Raw genomic sequence first — 23,733 nt, 5'->3', positions numbered from 1 at the left:
GTCTCTGGGATTCGCGCTTTTAACCGCGGCTCGCGCCCGTCTCTGGGGTTCGCGCTTTTAGCCGCGGCTCGCGCCCGTCTCTGGAGTTCCTTTAAGCAGCGCTCTTAAACCCCTCTCCTCGCGCACCAGGAAACAAAGAGGGAAGAAAAAGTCTCTTGCCTCTTCGGCAGGTGCAGGCTTTTCCCCGAACTCCCTCCCGGCTAGTCGTGGTGCACTAACCCCTTCAGGCTATGTTCAAGCCGCCAACCCCAGTCCTCTCCCTGCGCTCCGTCCAAAACCGAAACCCGAGCTTCAGCTCGCAGCCCCGCCCGCCCGGGCGGGTGAGCAGACAAGCCTCTCGGGCTGGTGAGTGCCGGTCGGCACCGATCCTCTGTGCGGGAATCTCCCCGCTTTGCCCTCCGCACCCGTCGCTGTGCACTACTCCTCGGTCCCGAAGCCCCCCCCTCCGCCTCCCGCAGTCTCCGCCCGCGGAGGGGCTTCCTAGTGTGTGGAAACTTTTCCTCCTTCACAGCTCCCTCCCACTGGCGCAGGTGCCGTCCTTATTCTTTTGTCTCTGTTTTTTCTTTTTTTCTTTTGCCCTACCCAGGTACGTGGGGAGTTTCTTGCCTTTTGGGAGGTCTGAGGTCTTCTGCCAGCCTTCAGTAGGTGTTCTGTAGGAGTTGTTCCACGTGTAGATGTACTTCTGGTGTATCCGTGGGGAGGAAGGCGATCTCCGCGTCTTACTCTTCCGCCATCTTCAAGGTCCCCCCTAAAGTAAGTTTTTAAATCCAGTATTGTGAGTCCTCCAAATTTAGGCTTTTAAGAAAATGTTTTAGCTATTCTAAGTCCATTTTATTTCCATATAAACATTGGAATCATCTTAACAATTTCTACAAAGAAGAAAATTAAATTTGGCCTGAAACTGTAATAAATCTGTAGATCAATTCGAATAGAACTGACATCTTAATAATACTGAGTCTTTTAATGCATGATTTAGTATTCTTTAATTTCTCTTAGAAGTTTGACAGTTTTTAAGTGTACAGGGAGTGAACATACCTTGTAAAATTTATCCCTCAGAATTTTATATATACTGGCATAATTGTAAATGGTATATATATATTTTTAATTTTCATTTTTTGGTTACTAAATAAAAGAAATCAGTTGATTCTGTATATTGATCTTATATTCTTCAACTATTACAAATTAATTTATTAATTTTGGTAGGTTTTTTGGAGATTTCATAGGATTAATGCATGACTTTGTCACCTTTGTTTATAATGGGATGGTAAAGTGGTCCTTTTACCACTAACTATAGCCAGGAGCATAATTGTTAACCCATTTTTATATATAGGTAAACTGAGATTAGAAGGACTAAGTAATAAAGTGATGAAGAGCAGGGATTTGGGGTTTAGGTTGGAATCCAAATTTTTACTGCTTACTAGTTGTACCACCTTGGGTAAGTTATTTAATTTTCTGTCTTGGTTTCCATATATCTAAAATGAATATGCTGCTGCTGAGAAAAATAATAAAACAAATATAATGTAATATTAGAAGTTGTATCTTATCATTGTTTTCTTATTAACTGAGATGACAGATGTGAAGGTTTTAGCACAGTGCCTGGAAACAGTGCCTCAGACACAGTGTCACTAACCAATGATATTATCCGTAATCACTTTGGTAGAATTCTGACTTTAAGTTCAGGAATGTAATATTGATGAACAAGATAGAGGTTTTTTCATTAATTATCAAAACTGTTTTTCCTTTAAAAAGTATCCAGAACAAGAAAAAGGTGTTCAGGCCCATAGGATAAATCCCCTTGAAGAAAAGACAAAGTATACTCATTTAAAGGAACATGAGAAGTCTTGTTTGCGTTTGTGGGGAAATTTTGACCAGAAGTTCTGTAGATAATCCATGACATATTCTCAGTTCAAGGTACTTATTAGTTAATTAATCACAATGACGGATATCTTCAATATTAGGCAATCATTAACAAATTCACAGTCTTGAGACTACCACTCAAAAAACAGCTTTTAAAGGACTTTTTAGAACCCCATAAATTCTCGATGGAGAAAAATCAGGCGGAAGAGCTAGCCTGCTCATTGTTGAAGGTTTGTCGGTGTCCTAAGTTGATCCTCAAGAACTTAAGTTTGGCAGGTAGACAAGAAATAAGATACAGATTTGTCAGATATGTAAAGGGAATATTTCAGCTCAGCAAGGGGAATTTAGAAGTCTTTCTCTGCTGACTCATCACAGCCAGTGTGTCAGACAACAACATCCGCTTATTCTTAGATGACAACAGTTAATTAGCTCTTGTTTATGTTTTGACTATTGATAGACTTAAATTATATTCATATTGTCATGCAGAACAAACACACAGAAAGGTTTGCCTTTGATCTAAATACATTTTTTCCTTGGCTGCAGTGACATTTGAACTGTATATCAGAATAAAAAACTTATAAGAAATCAGGCATAAAAATAGTAGGGGCGGGGGTGGGGTGGGGGGGGCTGCAAAAAAAAAGTAAATCATCTAAATCAGATAATTTAAAAAAATCTGATTAATGATAATTTTGGCTTGAAAACCAAGTGCCTTATTTCAACAGACATTCAAGTTGACTTATAAAAATGCAGACATTACCTTTGAGATTGACTTTACAAAATGCCATGAATATCTCTGCAAATATCTCAATCCTCTTATCACTTTGACTTTTTAAAGATTTAATGCTATAGTTGTAAGTATAAAGCATATTCCTTATGTATAATTCTTGAACTAGAGTGAATTTCATTCTTTCATTATGTTTAAAAAGCTTTCCTTCTTCCTGATCCTTATAAACTCCCTTCGAACAATATTTATTAAAGGTCAAGAAAATGGTTTTTCTAGAAGTCAAAATAGCATATCACTTGTAGTAATTTAAATTGCAGAAGAGTTTGTATCTTTACTACATTCTGTGTAACAATGCTTTTGCTCTGTAAAGCATTCTGGGGGTGTTGGAATATTTTTCTTTCGAAGACAAATGCTCCATGGTTGGCATGCTCTAGCCACTGCTGCACCCATTTAAAGACTTCTAGGTTAGAGTTAAGCATGGGCAAAGCATCTCTCAAGGGAAAGTGTAGGTACTGGAGATCCTAGCCTTTTTCTATACCCTATTGTTGTTCTTTTTCTTTTTTATTCCCCATTTTTCTTCTCAAAGAAACATAAAGAGGCACCAGTAAAAAAAATATAAGTATGCTTGTTTGGTGTCCTTGATTAGAAGTCGTGCAGACATCAGGGAGCAAAAACCAAAGTGATTATTCACATAATCCTCAACGCTGAACATTTTAAAATACACTGCAACAAAATAAATTGTAAAAGGTAGTTTTAAATGTACCCTCTGTCTCTACTACATTGTCCTCGTATCACTAGGATAATTTAGTACTGAAATCAGCTTAGGCAATCATAAAAGTTAAAGAGCTGCCCCAGGCAGCGTTTTCGTTCCAAAACTTTCCACAGAACTTCAGCCATCATGATGTCTTGATCCCTTGTGTCCAAGGAGTGGTCAAGGTTTATCATTCAGCCTTCAACAGAAGAATTTGACCCTGATGGAGCGGCAGCTATAATCATATGGTATTTTTAGGAAAGTGATACACTGAAAAATAATATCACAATTATGTATTTATGAAATGTTGGTTTCTACAAACTGGAGATTTAAGAATGATTGCTAGAACAAATCAATACATTTCTAAAAGAAAATAAAAATGCACAGAGATAGTGTCAATCAAATCGATTATGAAAAATCACAGTCCTGTTATCTTCATAATGAATGCAGTACAGTGTCATAAATGCCCTTACATCCTTGTCACATAGTGTGAATTACAAAGAGAAAGACCAAAGAAATGGTAAATTGACTTCCCTTGAACAGGGTCTGATACGTGAATCCTTTGTCCCTTTCTCACTTATTAGATGCCTTTCATTAGTGAGCTCTCATAGTCTAGTAATCCAAAAATACTCATAATTATGGGAAGACAATATCATTGCCATTTTCACAGTCATATTATCATATTTTAGTGTGTTGAGCACAGCTATTATTCATGAAAAGTAACACATGTAAGTATGAATAAAATATCTTTATGTACAAAGTGGCATGGCAGGATTTTGACCCAATATTTAATAATACACTTGCAAAGTTTCCCTGCATTAACATAGTAGAAAACAATAAATACAAACGTTAGGTAATAAAAGAACACTGAGAAAGTAGGAAAGTCTCCGTGGATAAGAAATGTTAGTTGTGAAAACTTTAAACTCAAGGGACAGTCATTTCATCAGTGAAGGCACCTGCCTGGGCTGTCAGGTTACCTGCTCACAGATGCCCCTCCTAAAACTCCCTCCCCTAGGAATGTTCCTACAAAATGTGGTAATGTGTTTTTTCACATCTTAAAGGACAGGAGAGGCCCAGGACGGTTTCCAATTCTCTTAGATTATTGCGTGTCATCTGGACATCACTTTATTGGGACAGGTGCACACTGGCGAGCAGGATTGGAGGTCAGGATTGAATCCACAGGGCTTTCTCCCTTTCTAACCGTGGAGCACAGAAGCTGAAGAGTAAGCCTGTGGGGTGGGAAAGGGGGAAACAAAAAAGGTCAGATTCCAAGAAAGTGAAGAACGTAGAGATGCTGGGGACACCATCTCTTGGTAAGAAATGTTAGCGACCAGCTGAATTTTTCCACCCAGTAGAGTCACTGGAATGTCTCATAAGCACTTCAACCTCAACAAGTCTGAAAGGAAACCCACTAGACTGCCTCCCAAACCTATTCCCTCTCGCTCCGTAATTCCAATCTTTGCTCTTACCTTCATGATCCATCCAGGCACTCATGCTAGATGTGTGGGCATAATCTATACCCCTAATAGTTCTCCTTCCCCAATGCCTACATTCACACAATCCCTACCTCTGGAGAATGTCACCTTCCAGACAGTTCTTTATTCTATTCTGCCTCTTCCTCTGTATCCCTACTGTATCTGCAGACCTGGTGAAGCCCTTGTTCTTTTCCCGGGGAATACTGAAATAGCCCTCTGACCTCTCCGCTTCCAGTCTTACTCCTGTTGAATTAATCTTCCACACTGAACACTCAGTGATGTGTCTCAAGCACAAATCTCATCGTATTCCTCTTCTGATTAAAGCACTTCACCGCACCCTATCACTAACCCGACATCGTTCAAGGTCTGTTGCTTGGGGTAACAATGTGAGTAATTAAGAAATTGATTGGCAACTTTCATGCTCTGCTTCCGTGTACTTATCAGGGAGAAGAGTGAACAGGCAACTCTGCACTTCTCCTTCACAGAAAGGAGAGTCAGGGCTTTGGTTTATTACTTTGGGTTTTCTTGTTTGCGGTACAGAAAGAACTTTCTGTATTGGCGCCCCAAAACAGCAGGAGATGGAAGCTTCTGTGCTTTAACTGGGAAAGGGGCACATGCCCGGCATGGCGGGGTAGGTGCTGTCGTGCTGCTGATGGCAGTGCTGGTGGTTTGCTGGAGTCTGGGAGGAGGATGATATGGTGGGAGTGAGGGTGGGCAGTGGACCAGCGTGGAGACCTGCATCTTGCTCCCTCATGGCATGGTCGGTGAGGCAGGACCTTTGCTAGGGATGGTTGTGTTGCTGCCTTGCAGTGCGGGAGCCGGACACTGGTTACTGTGTCTTGCGGGACAGTTGGAAGAACAGAGAGTGGACACAGGATCCAGGTCAAGCCTTAGTCTGTGGAAAGGACTGTAAAGCAGGGCATTTCTTTTTTCTTTCTTTCTTTTTTTTTTTTTTTTTTTTGCGGTACGCGGGCCTCTCACTGTTGTGGCCTCTCCCGTTGTGGAGCACAGCCTCCGGACGCGCAGGCTCAGCGGCCATGGCTCACGGGCCCAGCCGCTCCGCGGCATATGGGATCCTCCCGGACCGGGGCACGAACCCGTGTCCCCTGCATCGGCAGGCTGGCTCTCAACCACTGCGCCACCAGGGAAGCCCCCATGATAGATTCTTTAATCATATTGACAACACTTTATAAGCAAAGAAGCACAATGGTTCTAGGAGAAAAGGTCATTCTATCCTGGTTTTATAGATGTGGAACCTACTGCAAAGCATTATAAAGAAATTTGTTGAAGGCCATAGACTAGGATCAGAAAATAAATCTTGCTTTACTTGTGATGTTTTCCTTTTAGCCCTCATTCTTCATTTTAAAATGTAAGAAAAATAATTGAAGAACATCTTAAGCTTTTCTGGAAGTTCACAAAGATGCTTTTAGATTATCAAGGGTATCATTTAGAAAAGTACAGAAGTACAGTGAATTGTATCTGCAAGAAAAATAGAAATGGGTAACATTCCACTTTGTTGAGGATCTGTGGGATGAGACTTTCATACAAGTTATTGGTCTTGCTGCCCCTTGGTTCTTCGTTGATCTGAAACTCCCCTCACTTCTTAAACTGGCAGGTGGCTTGGAACAGAACGGACAGGAGACCTACTGGAGAGGGAGCGGCCAGGTGGCAGTAGGTCTCCACTCTTCTAAAGCACAGGATTGCTCTCAGAACAATCAAAAGACTTTCTTTTCAGTTCTAAAATGGTTTTTCCCCTCATTTAAGATATATCTTGGACATGTCTACATGCAATTTAAAAATTGTCTTGATAGTCACTTTTACTAGTTGTATAATGTCATTGATTGGATCATACCTAATTTATCTGAAATTTCCATACCACTGGCCATGCTGTTTCTAAATGTTTGCTACCATTCTTTGTATATTAATCTTTAATCACATTTCAAATAATTTCCTTTTGAAAATTTCCTAAAAGTGAAGTTACTAGGTGACAAATGTGAATATTTTAAGTCTCTTAGTGAATATTACCAAACTGCTCTTTGGAAAGATTAATCCAGTTAATCCAATTTATACTGTCAAATGTAGCATATACTATTTGCTTCACCAGTATGATTTTTAAAAATTAGAAGAAGAAAAACTCAAGTAATTGAAGGTTATAATTTTTTTGGTCTTAATTCCATTTTTGATTAGTAATAGTACAGGAACTCTTCTATAATTTTATATTACCATTTTTATTTCCTCCTCTGTGAATTGCCTGTTCCTGGCCTTTGCTCATTTAAAAAATTTCTGATGTGTATAACTGTCTTTGTATATTTAAAATACTAATGAATTGGTCTCATATTTATGACAAACATATTCCCGATTTATAATTTATAGTTTTCTTTATGATAATTTTTATGTTTGGAAATTTTAAGTCATGATGTAGTAGAATTCCTATTATTTCCATTGTGTTATATTGTTTCCTGGTCTGAAAATTCTTAATCAGACACATAACACAACCTAACAAATTTTTCTTCTACTTTTTTTTACATTTAGTTTTTTAATATATTTTCCCCATATAGATATTATTAGCTAATGTCCCTTCACACTCGTTATTAACCAATTTGTTCAGACCATTTGTTGGCATCAGTAAGAAAAGGATGTGCTTTCCTGCTCTACATTTTGGCATAAAAATTCTGGCCTTAGCAGAAGTCCTATGTAACAGCAAATCAATTCCTTGTCACTTTGTCATAAAATAATTAATCTCTTGTCATAAAAGAATTAATCTCAGAAGAAGATCACAGAGCATATTTGCATTACAAGTGAGCACAAATATGTATAGAAGTACATACAGCTAATGTATCTCTAATCTTTGATTCCAGCGGCCTTCAAAACTTACCACAAGTTACTTTTGTACTAATAGCCATTTTGAGGGAGGGATCAGCTAATAGCTGGGAGGAAAATGAATTATACAGGGAAAGTTTAAACTAAAATAATCATTTGCTTATTCTAAATAAATTATGGTCCCTAAATATAGCAATAAATCTGCAGTGAAAGATAATAGTTTTTGAAACTCCTATCAACCTTCCTCTTGTTGACATAAAAGTCTTAAGAGATTTTAGAACTGAATTGATCAATTGTATCAATCATGCCCATATAGCTTTTTAATTGTTTTCTCTATTTTCTTATTTCTTATGTGCGATTTCATGTTCTCACTAGACAAAGCTTTGCAGAGAGGGCAAGGGTCATAGATTAAAGGTATTTTGGAATTCCATTAAATATAACATTCAGCACAAAATAGATGATCATTATACGAAGCAGCAGCATTAAATACATCTAGAAATGTATCCTGAGGTGAAAAATTTTAACATGAGTGAATGTTTCCGTATCAGTGTTTGCGGTTGCATACTAATCCAAAGACTTCTCAACTTCCTTTCTCAACTTCTAGTTCTGATAAATGCATTCCTATTTATCCTGAATTTCTGAGTTGATATCTTATTTCTAGGTGATATCTGATTTCTAGGAGAAAGCAAGTACTCAGCGGTTACTACATTTAAAGTACAATGGTTGCTAATAGAAATATATTGAAAAAGAGTAAGACAAATAGACAATAGAACTGACCAATTTCAAATATGTTTCTTCCCATTACTTTCATCTTTACTCTTCAGAACATTGTTATGTAATTCCACAATTACTCAGAAAGGCAACAGAAGCTATTTACCTCTGCAAATCAAAAGACATGAGATTAGAGGCTAGGAATATTTTTTCAAGTACAAAAATTGAAAGGAATGGGAGTTGGATAATAATTCATTTTGCTGAGCTTGTTTGGGTCAGTACTCTTCCTTTTCTTCTGTATAGAGACTGTCTCCCGCATAGAGACTTTTCTTTCTTTCTCTTTCCAACTGAACAGAAGACTTCTTCTTCCTCCAAACTGGACAATTAGTCACTAAGATTTGAGCATTTTAACAATCTGGAAAGCATCCTTTTACTAGCCACAGGATTGCAAAGAAACCATAGCTTGTACGGAAGGAAGCTTGCCATATACTAGAGAGGGCTGGACCACGTCTCCACAAATTTCTCACACTTCTCAGGTTCTTGAATCTTGCATCTGAAAGAGTGCATTGCAAAAGGATAGGCAAAGGCCCAGATTCCTCTCATCCTAACCCACCCCTTGCTGGCTAGACAAGGATGAAATTCTGACACTGATGCATGTCTGGATGACACTCCTTTGTTTACGTCTCCTGCTCCTGGCCGGAGAAGCATGGCTGGCATCATTTATTCAATAAACACTGGCTGAGTATCCATAACAGCACTGTCTTTGTGCTGGGAAGTAGACACAGGTAGTGGGCATAACAATGATATTCCCCCCGGACGCTACCCAGAGTGACTACCATCGTGTGTAGGCCAATTCTGGGCATACACCTATTTATCTGTTCTTTTGCTTTTTTACTATTAGTTGCTAAAGGGTAAATTTCTCTGCAGGTTCTAAAAATTATCAAACCCTAATTGTGAGGGCACTTAATCAATGCTGCTTGTGAAAAATAAGTCAAAAGAAACTTTTCTTACCCAATTCTAGAAAAGCAAGAGACGGTCCCATGCTAAGCTGGAAAGGTTAATTCCAGCAGGCCTGAAATCGGGCTGAGTTGTTTTACTGAAATAAGACATGTACCTGCATTGCACTGACTCCTGGTCAAAGAATGGAACACACAGAATAGCAGTTGCTTGTAATCATAGTTTTGAGAGGCTTCAATTATTCATTGATTAACAATTAATGTAATGAGATTGATCACCTTGCATCTGGTCTCATTGAGACACCTGGAGGGCTCTGTCGCTCATCTAGTTATACAGCAAGAATGTGCCTACATGACCATCTGGGTACTGTAAGTTCCCTATATACTAATGAGTTCTGTTCCAAGAGTGTGTTCGTAAGTCCAGTTTGTTCGTAAGTCCAACAAAGTTAGCCTAGGTACCCAACTAACACAATCAGCTGTATAGTACTGTACTGTCATAGGTTTATAATACTTTTCACACAAATAATACATTAAAAAAAACAAAAAATGAAGGAAACATTTTTACTCTTACAGTACCTTGAAAAGTACAGTAGTCCAGTACCACAGCTGGCCTACAGGGGCTGGCATCGAGTGAACAGGCAAGAGGAGTTACTGACTGGAGGAGGGAGAGGAGGTGGGAGATGGTAGAGCTGAAGGATCGTCAGCAATAGGAGACAGAGTGCAGTTTCACTCATGCCTGACGTTGATGGAACGCATGTTCGCATCTTTGAAAGTTCGCAACTTGAAGGTTCATATGTAGGGGACTTACTGTATAAGAAACCCCAGCTGAGAGTGCATTTTGGATCACCTTGTTTGAGGTACTTTGTGCACACATCCATGGTTCCTGGCTCCAGAGAGAAAGTACATCTGGGTACGGTTCTTACTGAGAGAGGACAATTGGACCTCCCACCTGGAATCTCTGGACCCCTCTCCCTGAGCCAGCCTTTGGCTGTGATGCGCATTCTTACCTTAATGCAGCTCCTATGTCATATACTATATATTTTTTTTACTGTCATTTTGGGTCCTGCAAATCTTCCTTAGCAATAGAACGCTGTCTAACTGCCACTGTTAAGTATATATATGCTGACCCAGGCAGAGGCAAACTGCATCTATGAGGAAGCATTACCAACAGGCAGAAAGGAGGAAGTGTATCATTCCTGAGGTAGGCAGGGCAACTGGAAGAATCTTCTACAGCCCCCAAGACATTTATTTCTCTGGCAAGTGTTCTTAGAGTTTGTTTTTAGACAAATAGAAAATGATGGTTTAACTGACACAAGCTATTAACTTTTCAGGTTATAAAAGTCTTTAAAAATAATCTGAGCTGCCTCAGGCTAACAAAGCAGATATTAATGAGTATCTCAGTGAGTGGAATTAGGGAACTTACATATTTATTGCCCAGGTGTGGAGAGGATTCATCAAGCTGTCAGTTCTTGGTTTTTCCTTGTGCAGAGTGCTCACCTAAAAGCAGAAGATATGCTTTGATCTATAAGCTCAGAGAGTGAATAACGATGAAAATAAAAGTTTCTTGGCTTGTTTTCTGTTTTTCAAGGAAAGTCCAATTTCCCTTCAAGAACGTCATTAGAGCCACAACTTACCTCTTGGTATTGCCTGGAAATTGTTCACCAAGATTTATGAGCTTTATTCGGCCATTGTTTATTTTTACCCTAGAGGAGCAATGCTAACTCACTCCCTGCAGATAGGGGGTGTGAGTTGGGAGGTGATAGCAAGAGAGGCGCCCTAGGGAATAAGTTATTGAATTTTGCTTGTTCCATAAGCTGGCTCTGCCTGAGCAAAACTACATCATATATTTAAAATGCCATTTTATCAGGAAAACGTTCTAGGGTCCTTTGTTTAGATAATTCAGTGAGAGTTTTGTGACAATGAATTTATAGGCCAACATGAATACTGTGGTGACGTACAAAGCAGCACAGGGAACATTGCTCAAAATAACCATGTTATTCCATCATCAATATAAAGATAAATATTAACTTAGGATGATGGGGAGCTGAGAGGCCCCAAGCACTTTTTAAAAAAATTTATTTATTTATTTAATTTTGGCTGCATTGGGTCGTCGTTGCTGCACGGGGGCTTTCTTTAGTTGCGGCGAGCAGGGGCTGCTCTTCATTGAGGTGCTCACTCAGGCTTCTCATTGCGGTGGCTTCTCTTGTTGCAGAGCACGAGCTCTAGGCACGCGGGCTCAGGAGTTGTGGCACATGGGCTTAGTTGCTCCGTGGCATGTGGGATCTTCCCGGCCCAGGGCTCGAACCCGTGTCCCCTGCATTGGCAGGTGGATTCTTAACCACTGCGCCAGCAGGGAAGCCCCCAAGCATTTTTACTTGCTCTTGGATTTGTGTTCAAAGCATTTCACATTACCTGTGTCTTTCATGTAGATTCAAGTAACAACAGCAGTCACATTATATAAAAGCAGTATGGGTCCAAGTGTCCACCTTTGAGAACAAATGTCATTGTTTTGCTCCGGCTTTTATCTGCCAGCTAGGAAACCAGTCTTCTGGGGACTCCATTGATGTCACCCGTTACCTGCACTGTCATGGCGATAGTAAATAGTACCAGAGACCTAAGAAGAACAAACCTGGGGCTCCTCTTCAAGAGTTCCTCAAGTCTTCTCCTTCAAAAAATGTCAGGCTCAGAGCAACAGCCCTCACAGCCCCTGCCCCACTACAACCTTTTGCTCACTACTGTTTATTTAACAAAAAGCACGGCATGTCCTGGAATCCATGGCTATAAAGTACAGGAATAAGAAGTAAACAAAAGAAACATTTATTGAACCCCTACTGTCTGCCAGAGTCATGTAAAACAAATCATATGAAAAACTTCAATTCTTAATACCTCCCAAAGTCTGTCTAACTGGGAATAGAAAGTGTGGAAAGATTCAATAACCATATGATTCAAATAACAGTTACAATAATGATATATACGGTAAAAGCAAACAAAGTACATATACACCTAGAAAAAAACAACTGGAAAGAAATACACCAAATGCCAATACTGATCATATCAAGGTTTTCTCTCATAAGTAATTTTTAATTCTTTTCTATTCTCCATTTTCCCCCATTCTCCATTATGCATAACGTGGTCAAATATTAAAATGGCAGTTTAAGCCACGAAGAGATATTCAAGGCAGTAGTGCATGCTTGCCAATCAACAGTTAGAGGAGAGAAGGACCACGTACAGCTGGGACAGTCAAGGAAGTCTTGGTGTAAATGCAGAGATTGACGCAACAACTATTGAAGGGCTGTGAAGACAGATGCCGAATCTCTGTATGGTTTTATACATCTATGAATCTTTCCCTCATCTTTACAGTTGTTCATTTCCAGTTGTTAATGAACGTTTGTAAAACATAAATAAACAGAAAAGTAACTGTACATTTAATGAGTAATTACCATAACATACTAATTAGTGTTAGTATACTAATAATATATGAATAATATGTAATTACCACAATGCGTAGGAGGGGAGGTGGGAGTGACAAAGGAGACCGAGGTGCTGTCTCCTCCTTCAAAAGAGCTTGAGCTCAGTGAGGAACACAGAGGATAGGAGATGAGTGACATCTGGGAAGTACATGTTATTAAGTGGTTCAAAATTTGAGCAAGTGAAATCTGGCACATCATGAAAGGCCTTGTAGACGTGCTAAAGTGTTGGAACTTAATCTTAAGTAATTAAAACTTATCAGAGTTTTCTAAGCAAAGGAAAATTATAAATGGATTCAGATCTGCTTTTTCTTCCTCCAAATAGTTCAAAACCAAGTGATGCTTTGAAATTAAATTCAGTGATACAGTATTTTCTTTCTTTTGTGGAATCATGTTTTCCTTAATTTAGGCAATTTTCTTCATATTTGTATAGCCTTACATGTTAAAAATGAGATAATGTACATTAACTTTCTGAGGAGTGGTGTAAGTGGGAATCATCTTTAAAATGCATCATGTCACATGTATATTTTGTAGTAAATCATGAGGATGTTTAACTTGGAAGACTTCTTACTAAACCTGAGTGGCATCTTATATGTTCCCATAAAGGACTCCGTGATCTGCTATGTTTGGTGCTCATTTTTTTCCAAAAGCACGTTCTTGTGTATGCCCTAGTAGGCTTTCTCTTTTACATTAAAGAAAGCTCCCAATTGAAATAATCAAATTTTAAATGTTATGGGCCACATTTTCAACGGAAGAACCCTGCTTGAGAAAGAACGTATTTAGAAGAAGCAAGAAGTGTGGATGGATGAACACCATGGCCAATTAGAGGAGGAGGACTTGAGGCAAGGAACTGTCTTATCCAGAGAAAATACTCAGAACAATAGCCATTACACATAGAGGCTTGTAGAAACCCAGAAAATTTAGCATCCACTGGCATTCCCCTGAAGGTGAGTTGCTGCAGAGCTCTGTTTCCTTGGAAACATGATATATTGACCTCTAAAATGGCAAAATTGATTTTGAGATATAAGACCAGAGTTTATAAATTGACATACTGACCAATCCAATGAATTCTTAAGACCATTGAATCTCAAATTTCATGTTGTTACCCACACTGGTGCATTAATTAATGCTATGTCCCTTAGGCCATGTAGCACATAATATGAAATATGTAACAATCATCAGTTCCGAGTGGTGAAGAGTCACATATTCTATCAAATTCTTTTTCTGTATTTTTTAACTATTTAAAAATTTTTATATAGGAGATAGTGGAAATTTAGGCTAAACCTGTGAACTTATATAAAACCTAATCATTTCAGACTATTCTAGTTATATTTTAGAATGATGTCACTATTAGGGAAGAGATATTTAAGTGAAAATAATTATAATAATGTAATTTCTATTGAGTGTGGTGAGCATAATTTTATAACGAAAGCATATTTGAATAAGTTTTGAAAGAAGGTAGAAAGAGATTTGTTTGCAGGTGTTTCAGGAACCATCAAATCCTGTTAATGGTGGACAGACTTTAATAAAAACTGTGGTAGTACAAAGAGAATTTGGAGGGCATTGTTTTAGATTATCAGTTCTAGGCTATTGAAATCAACTCAGAGTCACCCATTTTAGTTTTCCCCTATTACCAAATATTTTCTATAATCAGCTAGGTTGACTTTTGAGAGATTATTTTATTAAAAGAAGTGTGCTTCCTAACTTGAGGTTGGCAGAAATAAAAGTACCAGAGACTAGATCTTATTATTTCCATAGTAATATTTCCTCCTTAGACCTATGACCTGAAAAGCTACTTATGAAGAAAAGGAACTTTGGGTAGTTAAGGGTCTTCTTAACTATCCCACCGTGATCTACCCACTTATTATTGCAGTTAGTATGAGGGTGGGAGATAGTAGCTTACACAGAATTATCCTTGGGCCTTGAAGAAGAATCAGAAAGCAAATTTGCAACCAAGAAACACAAGGTTTCTCTGTGGATTTCCCCTCCTGAAAGCCGCGATTCTGGTGTCAATTGTCATTTCCCTGGTAGAAACAGGTAGCAGAGCAGGTGATCCTGATCTCAGGCCCCTCCTTACCAGGAGAGCCAAGGGCTCCTATACGGAGGCTTCTGGTCCACAGCTTGGAGACCCCTAGAAGCTGCCGAGTGTTCGGTTTAAATCCCGAGGGGATAAAGGAGTGTGCATGAAATTACAGCTTGTCATGCTGCTCACAAGTCACAGGCAGATTCTGAGAACTTTTCTTGATAAATGGTGTAGTCGCACTCCGGGTCCTTCATAACCTTACTCAGGACTGGTTCACGTTTAGTCTCCTTGCCTGGAGGTTTTCCTTGACCAAGTAGAATAGGCTCAGCTACTTAGTCAAGGCTGGTAAACAGCCAGGAGAAACTGGTGAGTGGTTTCCAATTATCCTGTGGAGGAATTTTACTCTTTCATTCATTCATATGGTTACCTTCAATAGAACAGTGTGGGAATAAAGAAATGTGTAAGAGATACAAGAATGAAAGTCTCTCTTAAAAGAAAATGGCTCCCATGAGGGATCTGGCCATGTCGCTGCAGATTTTGGGTGCCCTTGCTTTTCAACCTCTTTTGTTTATCTGTTGTAGTTTGTTCTAGTTAGAATCTCCTACCTGAAATGGGGACCTTATTCAGCCTTTGATATCTTGCTCTTCAATTGGGACTATATTTATAGCCTTTTGTTTTACAAAATCGGTTTTTGCAACATATTTATAATGTATATCATCTGATAGCTCTCACTTCACATAACATATGTATTGTGGGAGTATTTTGTATAGGTAAAATTGGGGGGACTGAATATAGTAAATGTCTTGATGTAACTTGATATTTAAATTAGAGCCACATAGATTGTTTCATAAAACTCATAATTACTTTTTATTTATTTACTTTTTATTTTTTTGTCATATTGATGTTTTAAATATTTTGTTTACTCAAAACAAAAACGTAATCTGTGTTTTTTTAATTTTTAAAAACTAGCATCTCATTTTTCATTGCTTTCGATACAAATATAATTCATACAAATCATATCTGTATTTTGAAAATCTTTTTAGATTGCAAACCAAACAAAATCAAAACCTAAGAAACTAGAAAAAAGAAATGTAAATCTTATCAGTAGGAAATTGTGTTTTGTCCTTACTGAGAAGCTCAATTAAAGTATTTGAAGTGATATAAAATATGATATACATTTTAACTGATGAATCCTAGTTCCAGTTGACTGTACACAGCCATTACCAAAAATGAAACAAAACAACAGCAATACTTTAAAAAAAACCCTGCGGCATACTTAGTGTTTTTTCTGCCACTACTGCAGAATAGAAAATGCCTCTAGTCACCACCCATTCTTTAGAACACATCTGCATGCAACCTCCAAAAGCCAGATGGTCTAATAATCTTACCAAAAATGATATTTCTAGGGCTCATCTTTCCTTCATAGGAGAATTTTGTATTTCTTGGGAGTTAGATTGAGTTTTTCTAGAGAAGTTATGCTTTTTGGTTATGTTCACATGAACAAAATCCAAGTTAGATTTTGAAATAACCATTTTTCATCTAATCGACAATCTGGGAGCTTACCAGACTCATGAGAAATTGTCTTAACAGTGAGAAGCTTCACACTCTCTTTATCGGACTGAGGTCTATTTGGGAACAGAAAACATGAAGTTAGCGCCACAGTAATTAGCATTACATATCTGTGAAGGAAAGTAAACATGATACAAACAGAAAGAAGAAGATACACGTGCATATATATTTTTAAGTGTTTCTATGGCAAAACTTGTGTTTCTTCATGTACAGACACATATACTTTTATAGCACTTTCATTTCTGGAATCAAGCCAATAAATCTCTGTTATTCTGTTATGGTGATGATCATCAGCTAAATTAAACATCAAGATGGGTCACGTAGGGACTTCCCTGGCAGTCCAGTGGTTAAGACTACGCGCTCCCAATGCAGGGGGCAAGGGTTCGATCCCTGGTGGGAGAACTAACATCCCTCATGCCGAGCGGCACAGCCGAAAAAAAAAAAAAACAAAACCCACCAGTCATGAGGTCCATGTTGCACATGCTTCCACTTCTTAATTGTGAGGGGAAGACATAGAAATGTTTCCAAACCTTTTGGACTGATCTGAGTTCTGGGTGATTCCTTTTCATGAGGTCGTGGATACTGCAGTATAGTGTCTGAACTATTTCAACAAGAGTTCCCACCTATCCCTTCTCAGACTCAAAATAGTTTCAAACCCCAATTCCTCTCCTTGGACATCTCAAGAACCTCTACTTTTAATTAAGAATGGTAGGTGGTGTAGGGATATTATTCTTTTTTTTTTTTTTTTTTTTTTTTTTTTCAGTACGCGGGCCTCTCACTGTTGTGGCCTCTCCCGTTGCGGAGCACAGGCTCCGGACGCGCAGGCTCAGCGGCCGTGGCTCATGGGCCCAGCCACTCCGCGGCATGTGGGATCTTCCCGGACCAGGGCACGAACCCGTGTCCCCATCGGCAGGTGGACTCTCAACCGCTGGGCCACCAGGGAAGCCTGGGACATTATTCTTAAAGTTCACATCCCAATGAATATACAAAAACACCCACAAAAAGGCAGGCTACAAAGTAAGGTCAACACAGAAAACTTAACCACAGAATTTGGTTTTGACATTAAAAAAGTTTGTCTCTTTGCAGCACCTTGATTGTAACAGTTGGTAGGATTGCTAACAACTGCTTTGTTTGTTTTAGTAAAGTTGAAGCAAAATAACCATCTGTTGTTAAAGTAAAGCCACTCAGAGCTGTCTCAAGGTGCAGGCATGATTTTTCCCTAATTGTGAGAAGCATATTGAAAATTTCAATGGGAAAACTATTTTAAAACTCTAGCTATGTTTTTCTATGATTTTTTTGGCAACTTTTGATTTCTGATTTTACCACTTTACCCAAGCTTAAGAGCCAGTTGTTGGAATTTCTCAGTTGAATTTCTCATACTTGAGAGCTCTCTGACAAATAGGTAGCCAAACCCCATATACTATGCCTTCTGCAAAATGCTTGAAAAACCCGAAGAAGTATGAGTAGAGGATCAATACTTTCCTCTATATAAATGACAGGGTCAGAGCTTCTAGAAGAAAACAATGATGCAGCATTACTTACTGGTCATTTCCATTTTCAGGTGTGCCTAGGAGAGGAGGGAATTGTTATTAGAGCTGTGAGGAGCTTAGCTGCAAAAAACCTGAGACCCCTGCCACTTTCTGCTCAAAGATGTCTCTAAAGCCAATTTTTAACTTTTCAGTCTCTCGCCCCATTCCCCGCCCCACTGACCATTTCCTCAGACGTGGTGACTACTCATTCCTCAGTCACAGCTAATACATTCATGGTATAGTCTCAACTAGGCCAACTCCACTGAACTTAGCTCTGGACTAATTTTAATCTTATAGTTTCGTATCACTGTGTGGAACTATTATCCATTATTGTACATCCCACAGACACCAAAAAAGGTTTCAGTATCTCTGGAAACAAATTCTTCTCAGAGTATTGAATTACCTTCTTAAAACAAAGAATTGAATTTTTGGCTTTTCTTTATATGTTGCTCTCTCTGGGGACCTAAATCTCTGTATCTGTGGTGAGCCACGATGCTGATATTGCTTCTAATTGCATCTGAAGTCCACGGCTTCAGCTTCTCAGAAGTGCCCTACAAAATGTCACTGAGCCTACTAACTGTAACTAATCTTCTGTCCGCTTTGCCAGGCTGTTCCACAAGGGTCGGTAGAAAGCAAGCCGGCTCGTGAGAACACAGAGTGATTCATTCTGCACAAGAGCATGGCCTCTCGGGAGCAGATCATGCTGGTCAAACCATGCACTGACCTGTGGCCTGTTAGGCAAAATATTTAATGTAATCACTTAAGGGCCTTGCTTTATTCCGGATTTTGCTGTGATTTTATTCCATGGCTCGGCTCCCATCTCTTGGATTTCTTTTCATCTCTAAGGTAGCTCGTATCAGGATATGCCTTTTGAATATCATTCTCTTGACTTTGACCATCATTGTTTTATAAAGACGTTGATTTCCACGAAAATTTTGGCTACTGCTATTTCTGTCACCTTGGCTAAGTTACTCCAACATGAATCTTAATCCCTAGAATTTAATTCATGGCACGGTATGCTGTTCACCAACTAGATCTAACTTCATCTTCCCTACCATCAGTAGGGTTTTAACAACAATCCAGTTCACCTATAAAGTCCCCTTTAATAGAAAGTGTCAACTTTTCAAATAACTTATTTGCAAATCTTCCTATGCAAAGCAGTTTTTCACTACAGGGTATTTTTACTGATGGATTTAGCCCACAGTTTTTTTCCCTATCCTGTATACTCAACACCCACTGGCTTCAACTAGATTGGTTGAGTTCCCATAAAAGATAGGATTGGTGGTTTAGAAACTTAGAGAAATTAAACTGATTTATAAAAATGCTATTTCCCCTCTGGAAACTGAGTGAGGAAACATATTTCAGACTTTATTAAGAAGTTTATTCACTAACTCCCAGAGGGAAAGACGTTGATTTGTTTTCTTCTTATTTTACAGCAAGAGCTAAAATGAACACTGCTGTTTTCATATCATTACTTTCCCTTGCACTGTCTTGCTCAGGCGCCAAACTGTCCGTGCCCTGCACAGTCAGGGATTGGCCTCAGGAACAGCATCCATTAGTGTCCTGGGGGCACATTGTCCATGGGGTAAACAAAGAAGAGCGTGGCTCATAAAAATGATTCATTTTTATTTTTTAACAGTATATGAGACTTAGGTAGAGTTCTGTTAGTGAACTGTTTAGAATTAAAGTGAGGAAAGGAAAGGTTCTATTTTACCGAAAATTACAAAATTTAACTCAACAAGCGTATCATAAGGCTCTCTCTGCTATTTATTATGCACAATGCCATGTGAGTCATACGTAGTTTGTGACTTGGAGGGGTTGCCTGAAGTTATGGACTGAATGTTTGTGTTCCCTCAAAATTCATATGTTAAATCTTAATGCCCAATGTGATGGTATTAGGATGCTGGGCCTTTGGAAAGTGATTAGGTCATGAGGGCAGAGTCCTTAGGAATGGCTTAGTGCCCTTATAAAAGAGACCCCAGAGAATTCTCTTGTCCCCTCTGCCACAAGAAGACACAGGCAGATCTGAAAACCAGGAAGAGTGCGCTCCTCAGACGTCAAATCTGATGGTGTGTTGGTTGAACTTGTCAGCCTCGGGAACTGTGAGAAATAAATGTTTGTTGTTTAAGCCACCCAATCTATGGCATTTTTGTTACAGCAGCCTAGACAGAATAAGATGTTTGACTTTCAGGGGAAGCAGGCTTATAGAGAAGTAACTATATTATAGTGTGATGAATACTATCATTAAATTCTGTGGAATTAGAAGTAATAGAACACTCCACTCTGCTTAAAGAGATGGGGTGTCAAAAAAATATGGATTGTTTGTTTTTAAGCTAGATCCTAATGGATAAGATGGAGATTAGGTGTGTTATAAAAGTTAAGGTGTGTTATAAAAGTTAAGCAGTGGGCTGAACATTCCAAGGGAAGGAATAACATGGATGAAGCAGAATACATGGCACTACATTATACAACCAGGAAGGTGTCTGAAATGGAAAGATAGATTGAAGTTTAAGATAACATAGGCGAGTTCCCAGGAACTGGAGGGAGATTCAGAGGAAGCATGAAATAAAAAGAGACCTCAAGTTCCTGGAACAGAAAAAAGACTGAATAAAGACCAAAAGAAATCTCAATAAAATCGGGACTTTAGTTAATAATGTATCAATTTTGGTCAATTAATTGTGACAAATATACCATACTAACGTAAGATATTAATCATAAGGGTAGATGGGAACTCTCTACCTATCTTCACAACTTTTCTGTAAATCTAAATCTATCCTAAGGTTTAAAAGTTTATTTAAAAAAAGACTTTAAAATGTAATGCCATTATGGGAATCATAAATATTCAAGAGGCAGGGGGAAGAAGATGAAGCAGCAAAAAGAAGAAAAAGAGTGAGGTTGTAAAACAAGGCAGTGTCATTTTAAATGAAAGAAGAAAGACTTTCCAAAGCCAATGGAGAGATTAAGGAGGATAATAAAGAATTGTTGGGCTAGAATCCCTCTAAAAATTGCAATAGCGTTCAATCCTGAGGAACTGATTCAATTAGCAGAACACACAGTTGTGGAAGACACCTTCATAGGAAGGAAGCTGTGCCTCCCAGGAGGGAAGTAAGTCACAAAACACTCTTCTTGAAATTATGGGTCCCAAAGGGAAATTCTTAGCGATACTTCCCTTTATTCTCTGTTACACGGAAATGGAACAAATCTTCGCTATAGTTAACGCATGTCACTTTATGCCTTCTTTACTACCGTATTCCCCTGACCACCCACAAAACCAGGACTTTTTCATTTTAAAAAAATGTGTCCATATTTGATATTATCTGCCATTAGTAGCTAATTTCTACTCCTTACCTTCACCGGCATTCAATGGATTTCTCTGCCCCTTTCCCTCTACCTCTGTGATCAAGCAATACAGCAGTTCGTTTCTGTGTATAATGCCTCTCTCCTCTTAAGAGTTTAAATTCAAGTTTAGACTGAGCATGTTTATTCTCCTTTTAGGAAAACAAAATGAAACAAAACACTGTTACCTACCTGGGTCTGTCTTCCAGCACATTCGATACAAACCCACCAAAGCAAAGACTGAAAGTGTTATTGCAATCAAAGCAATAACCACAGGCAAAATGATACCTAAAAAGTATTGGAGACATTGTCAGTTAGAGTGGCTATTGAATTTCACAACAAATCATTCATGAACTGAGGAAAAGCATGTATGCTTCCTTTCTTCTTTAAACATCATTTTATTTAAAAGAAGATTTTTTTTTTAAGCAAAGAAGATAATTATCTGATTCCTGGGTTTTGCCCTAGTTGTCATTTCTGATGTATCCACTTGATGTCAGTCTTGTAGCCTTTCTGAAATAAAACTCCAAACCTAAGGAAGACAGTTCCCACTTTCCTGGTGACTGAAGGAATGAGGAGGTGGGAGACCGGCCGGGAAGAAGCTGTCCCCTATGGTCAGAACCATATTCACACTTTATATTCTTTACTAGTTTATAGTGAAGTTACTAATACATAGCTTGGATGAAGGCATTCAGAAGGCACAAACTTCCAATTATAAGATAAATAAAACTAGGGTTTTAATGTATAACATGATAAATAGAATTAACTCTGTTGTATGTTACATATGAAAGTTGTTAAGAGAGCAAGTCCCCAGAGTTCTCATCACAAGAAAAAACATTTTTCTATTTCTTTAATTTTGTATCCATATGAGGTGATGGATGTTCACTAACTTATTGTGATAAGTTTCATGATGTATGTAAGTCAAATCATTATGCTGTACACCTAAAACTTATGCAGTGCTGTATGTCAATTATATCTCAATAAAACTGGAAGAAAAAGAAATATATATCCTCTACTGGTTCTAGTGGAAATGCTCTAGTCATAAAGCTGGCTTCTTAAAAAAAAAATCACTAATATCTTTCTGTAAAAATATCTTAGGACTAAAAAGGCATACAATAACATAAGTGGATATAGATGGATATCATGGTGGAACAATGTGGTCCAAGAAAGATAAGCATGTGTGTATTTGTGAATGTCTGCTTGGGGGAGTGGCGTTGCTACAGTAAACTAGGGTGAGTTTTTGCTGTTCTCATCAAAAGAAGGGTTTTGCTGTTTGTTTGTGTGTTTTAGCATCTGCCTTCTTTTCTGACAGTCATTTCCCAGGTTAAAACAAGAGTGAAGAAAGGAAAAAGCTGTCATAGGGATATAAGTGGAGATATAGATGTTATAGTTACTATTTAGTTAGGTGTTCTCATCTGTGGGCATACGTACTCCTTATATTTACCGGGGGATTGAGAACAGCTAGGAGATTCATTTGTAGGGTGGGTTACACTTCACTGTTATGGTTAAATATTTGTTTTAAGTAAGTTCTGCTGGGTTCGTATTAGACCTTACATGAGATCATTAGTGCCTCCCAAAATGAAGATGGCATGAATCAGCAGCTCAGTAAATGCAATACTGACTTATTGAATGGAATGACTTTACCTAAACCTAAGATAATCTTTTATTATCACAGCTTCATATATATTCATCTTATTCTTAATTTTCAGGGCAATTAATGAATATTCTCTATTCAGTCCTAGCATAAACAGTGGCTGACATATATATGTTTTTGCTAAAATGGAACTTTGCTTAAAAGGCCATTTTTAACATTAAGATAAAGTTTTGTAAAGGTGAAAATTCATTTTTATGGAATCTCTGCCCATGCACTTTGGCTTATCAGAGATTAGTCCCATCAATTCACCTTGACCCCGGTGGTAGCTGCTTAGCACTAAGGTAAGAAAAAAAAAACTCCCCAAAGTGTATTTATTAAAACCAGACTCAATGGGAGGGAACTTTCAAAGTAGGTGGCAATTATATAGGATTATAATGGGATTGCAGGTTCAGTAAAGTTGAGAAAAGGCTGTCTGTAGTTGAATCCCTTCCCTTATTGGTAACATTCAAACTTTTTGCAGTTCTACTGCCTTGAATGAAGACGCACATATTACTCACTGGAATAAGAGGGGCTGGTTGAAGAAGAGCTTGCATTTTTTGCGTTCTCAGTGCCTATTATTTTAAGAAAGAAAAAAAGTCACCTTTGGTTAATGTGTGCCAATTCTCACACTCCTCCCCCCACCTCCCCCACTCCCCGTTTGGGTAAGCCTCTGTGATTTATAGGTATGAGTCTTGGAGTGAAAACATTTTATCTCACTCTGAAAGAGTTCTGTTTCATGACTCAAGATTGGTAGGGAGTTAATGTATACAATCTGATGAGTTTGGACACATGCATATACCCATGAAACCATCCCCACAATCAAGGCACTAGACAGAGTCATCACCTCCAAAAGTTTCCTCGTGTCCCCTCCCTTGTTTGAGGATG

The 23,733-nt window shown here is 38.6% G+C and overlaps 1 protein-coding gene across 1 annotated transcript in view; it reads right to left on the bottom strand.

Annotated features, from left to right (window-relative positions):
* Window positions 1-804: 804 nt before the first annotated feature.
* EMCN (endomucin) overlaps window positions 805-23,733 on the bottom strand; it is a 96,491-nt gene continuing 73,562 nt past the window's right edge. The window contains exons 7-12 of the mRNA XM_022582429.2: window positions 23,367-23,420; window positions 21,411-21,506; window positions 17,896-17,920; window positions 16,348-16,409; window positions 10,718-10,791; window positions 805-4,561 (exon numbers count right to left, since the gene is read on the bottom strand). Coding sequence (XP_022438137.2) covers window positions 10,757-10,791; window positions 16,348-16,409; window positions 17,896-17,920; window positions 21,411-21,506; window positions 23,367-23,420 — 272 coding nt within the window. The 3' untranslated portion in view covers window positions 805-4,561; window positions 10,718-10,756. The remainder of the gene's footprint in view (window positions 4,562-10,717; window positions 10,792-16,347; window positions 16,410-17,895; window positions 17,921-21,410; window positions 21,507-23,366; window positions 23,421-23,733) is intronic.

Source organism: Delphinapterus leucas, chromosome 5, assembly GCF_059928025.1.
Source record: "Delphinapterus leucas isolate spDelLeu-1000000601 "Yukka" chromosome 5, BTC_Dleu_Yukka2, whole genome shotgun sequence".
In the NCBI taxonomy this organism is placed as follows: Eukaryota; Metazoa; Chordata; class Mammalia; order Artiodactyla; family Monodontidae; genus Delphinapterus; species Delphinapterus leucas.
This window is presented reverse-complemented; position numbering and strand designations above follow the sequence as displayed.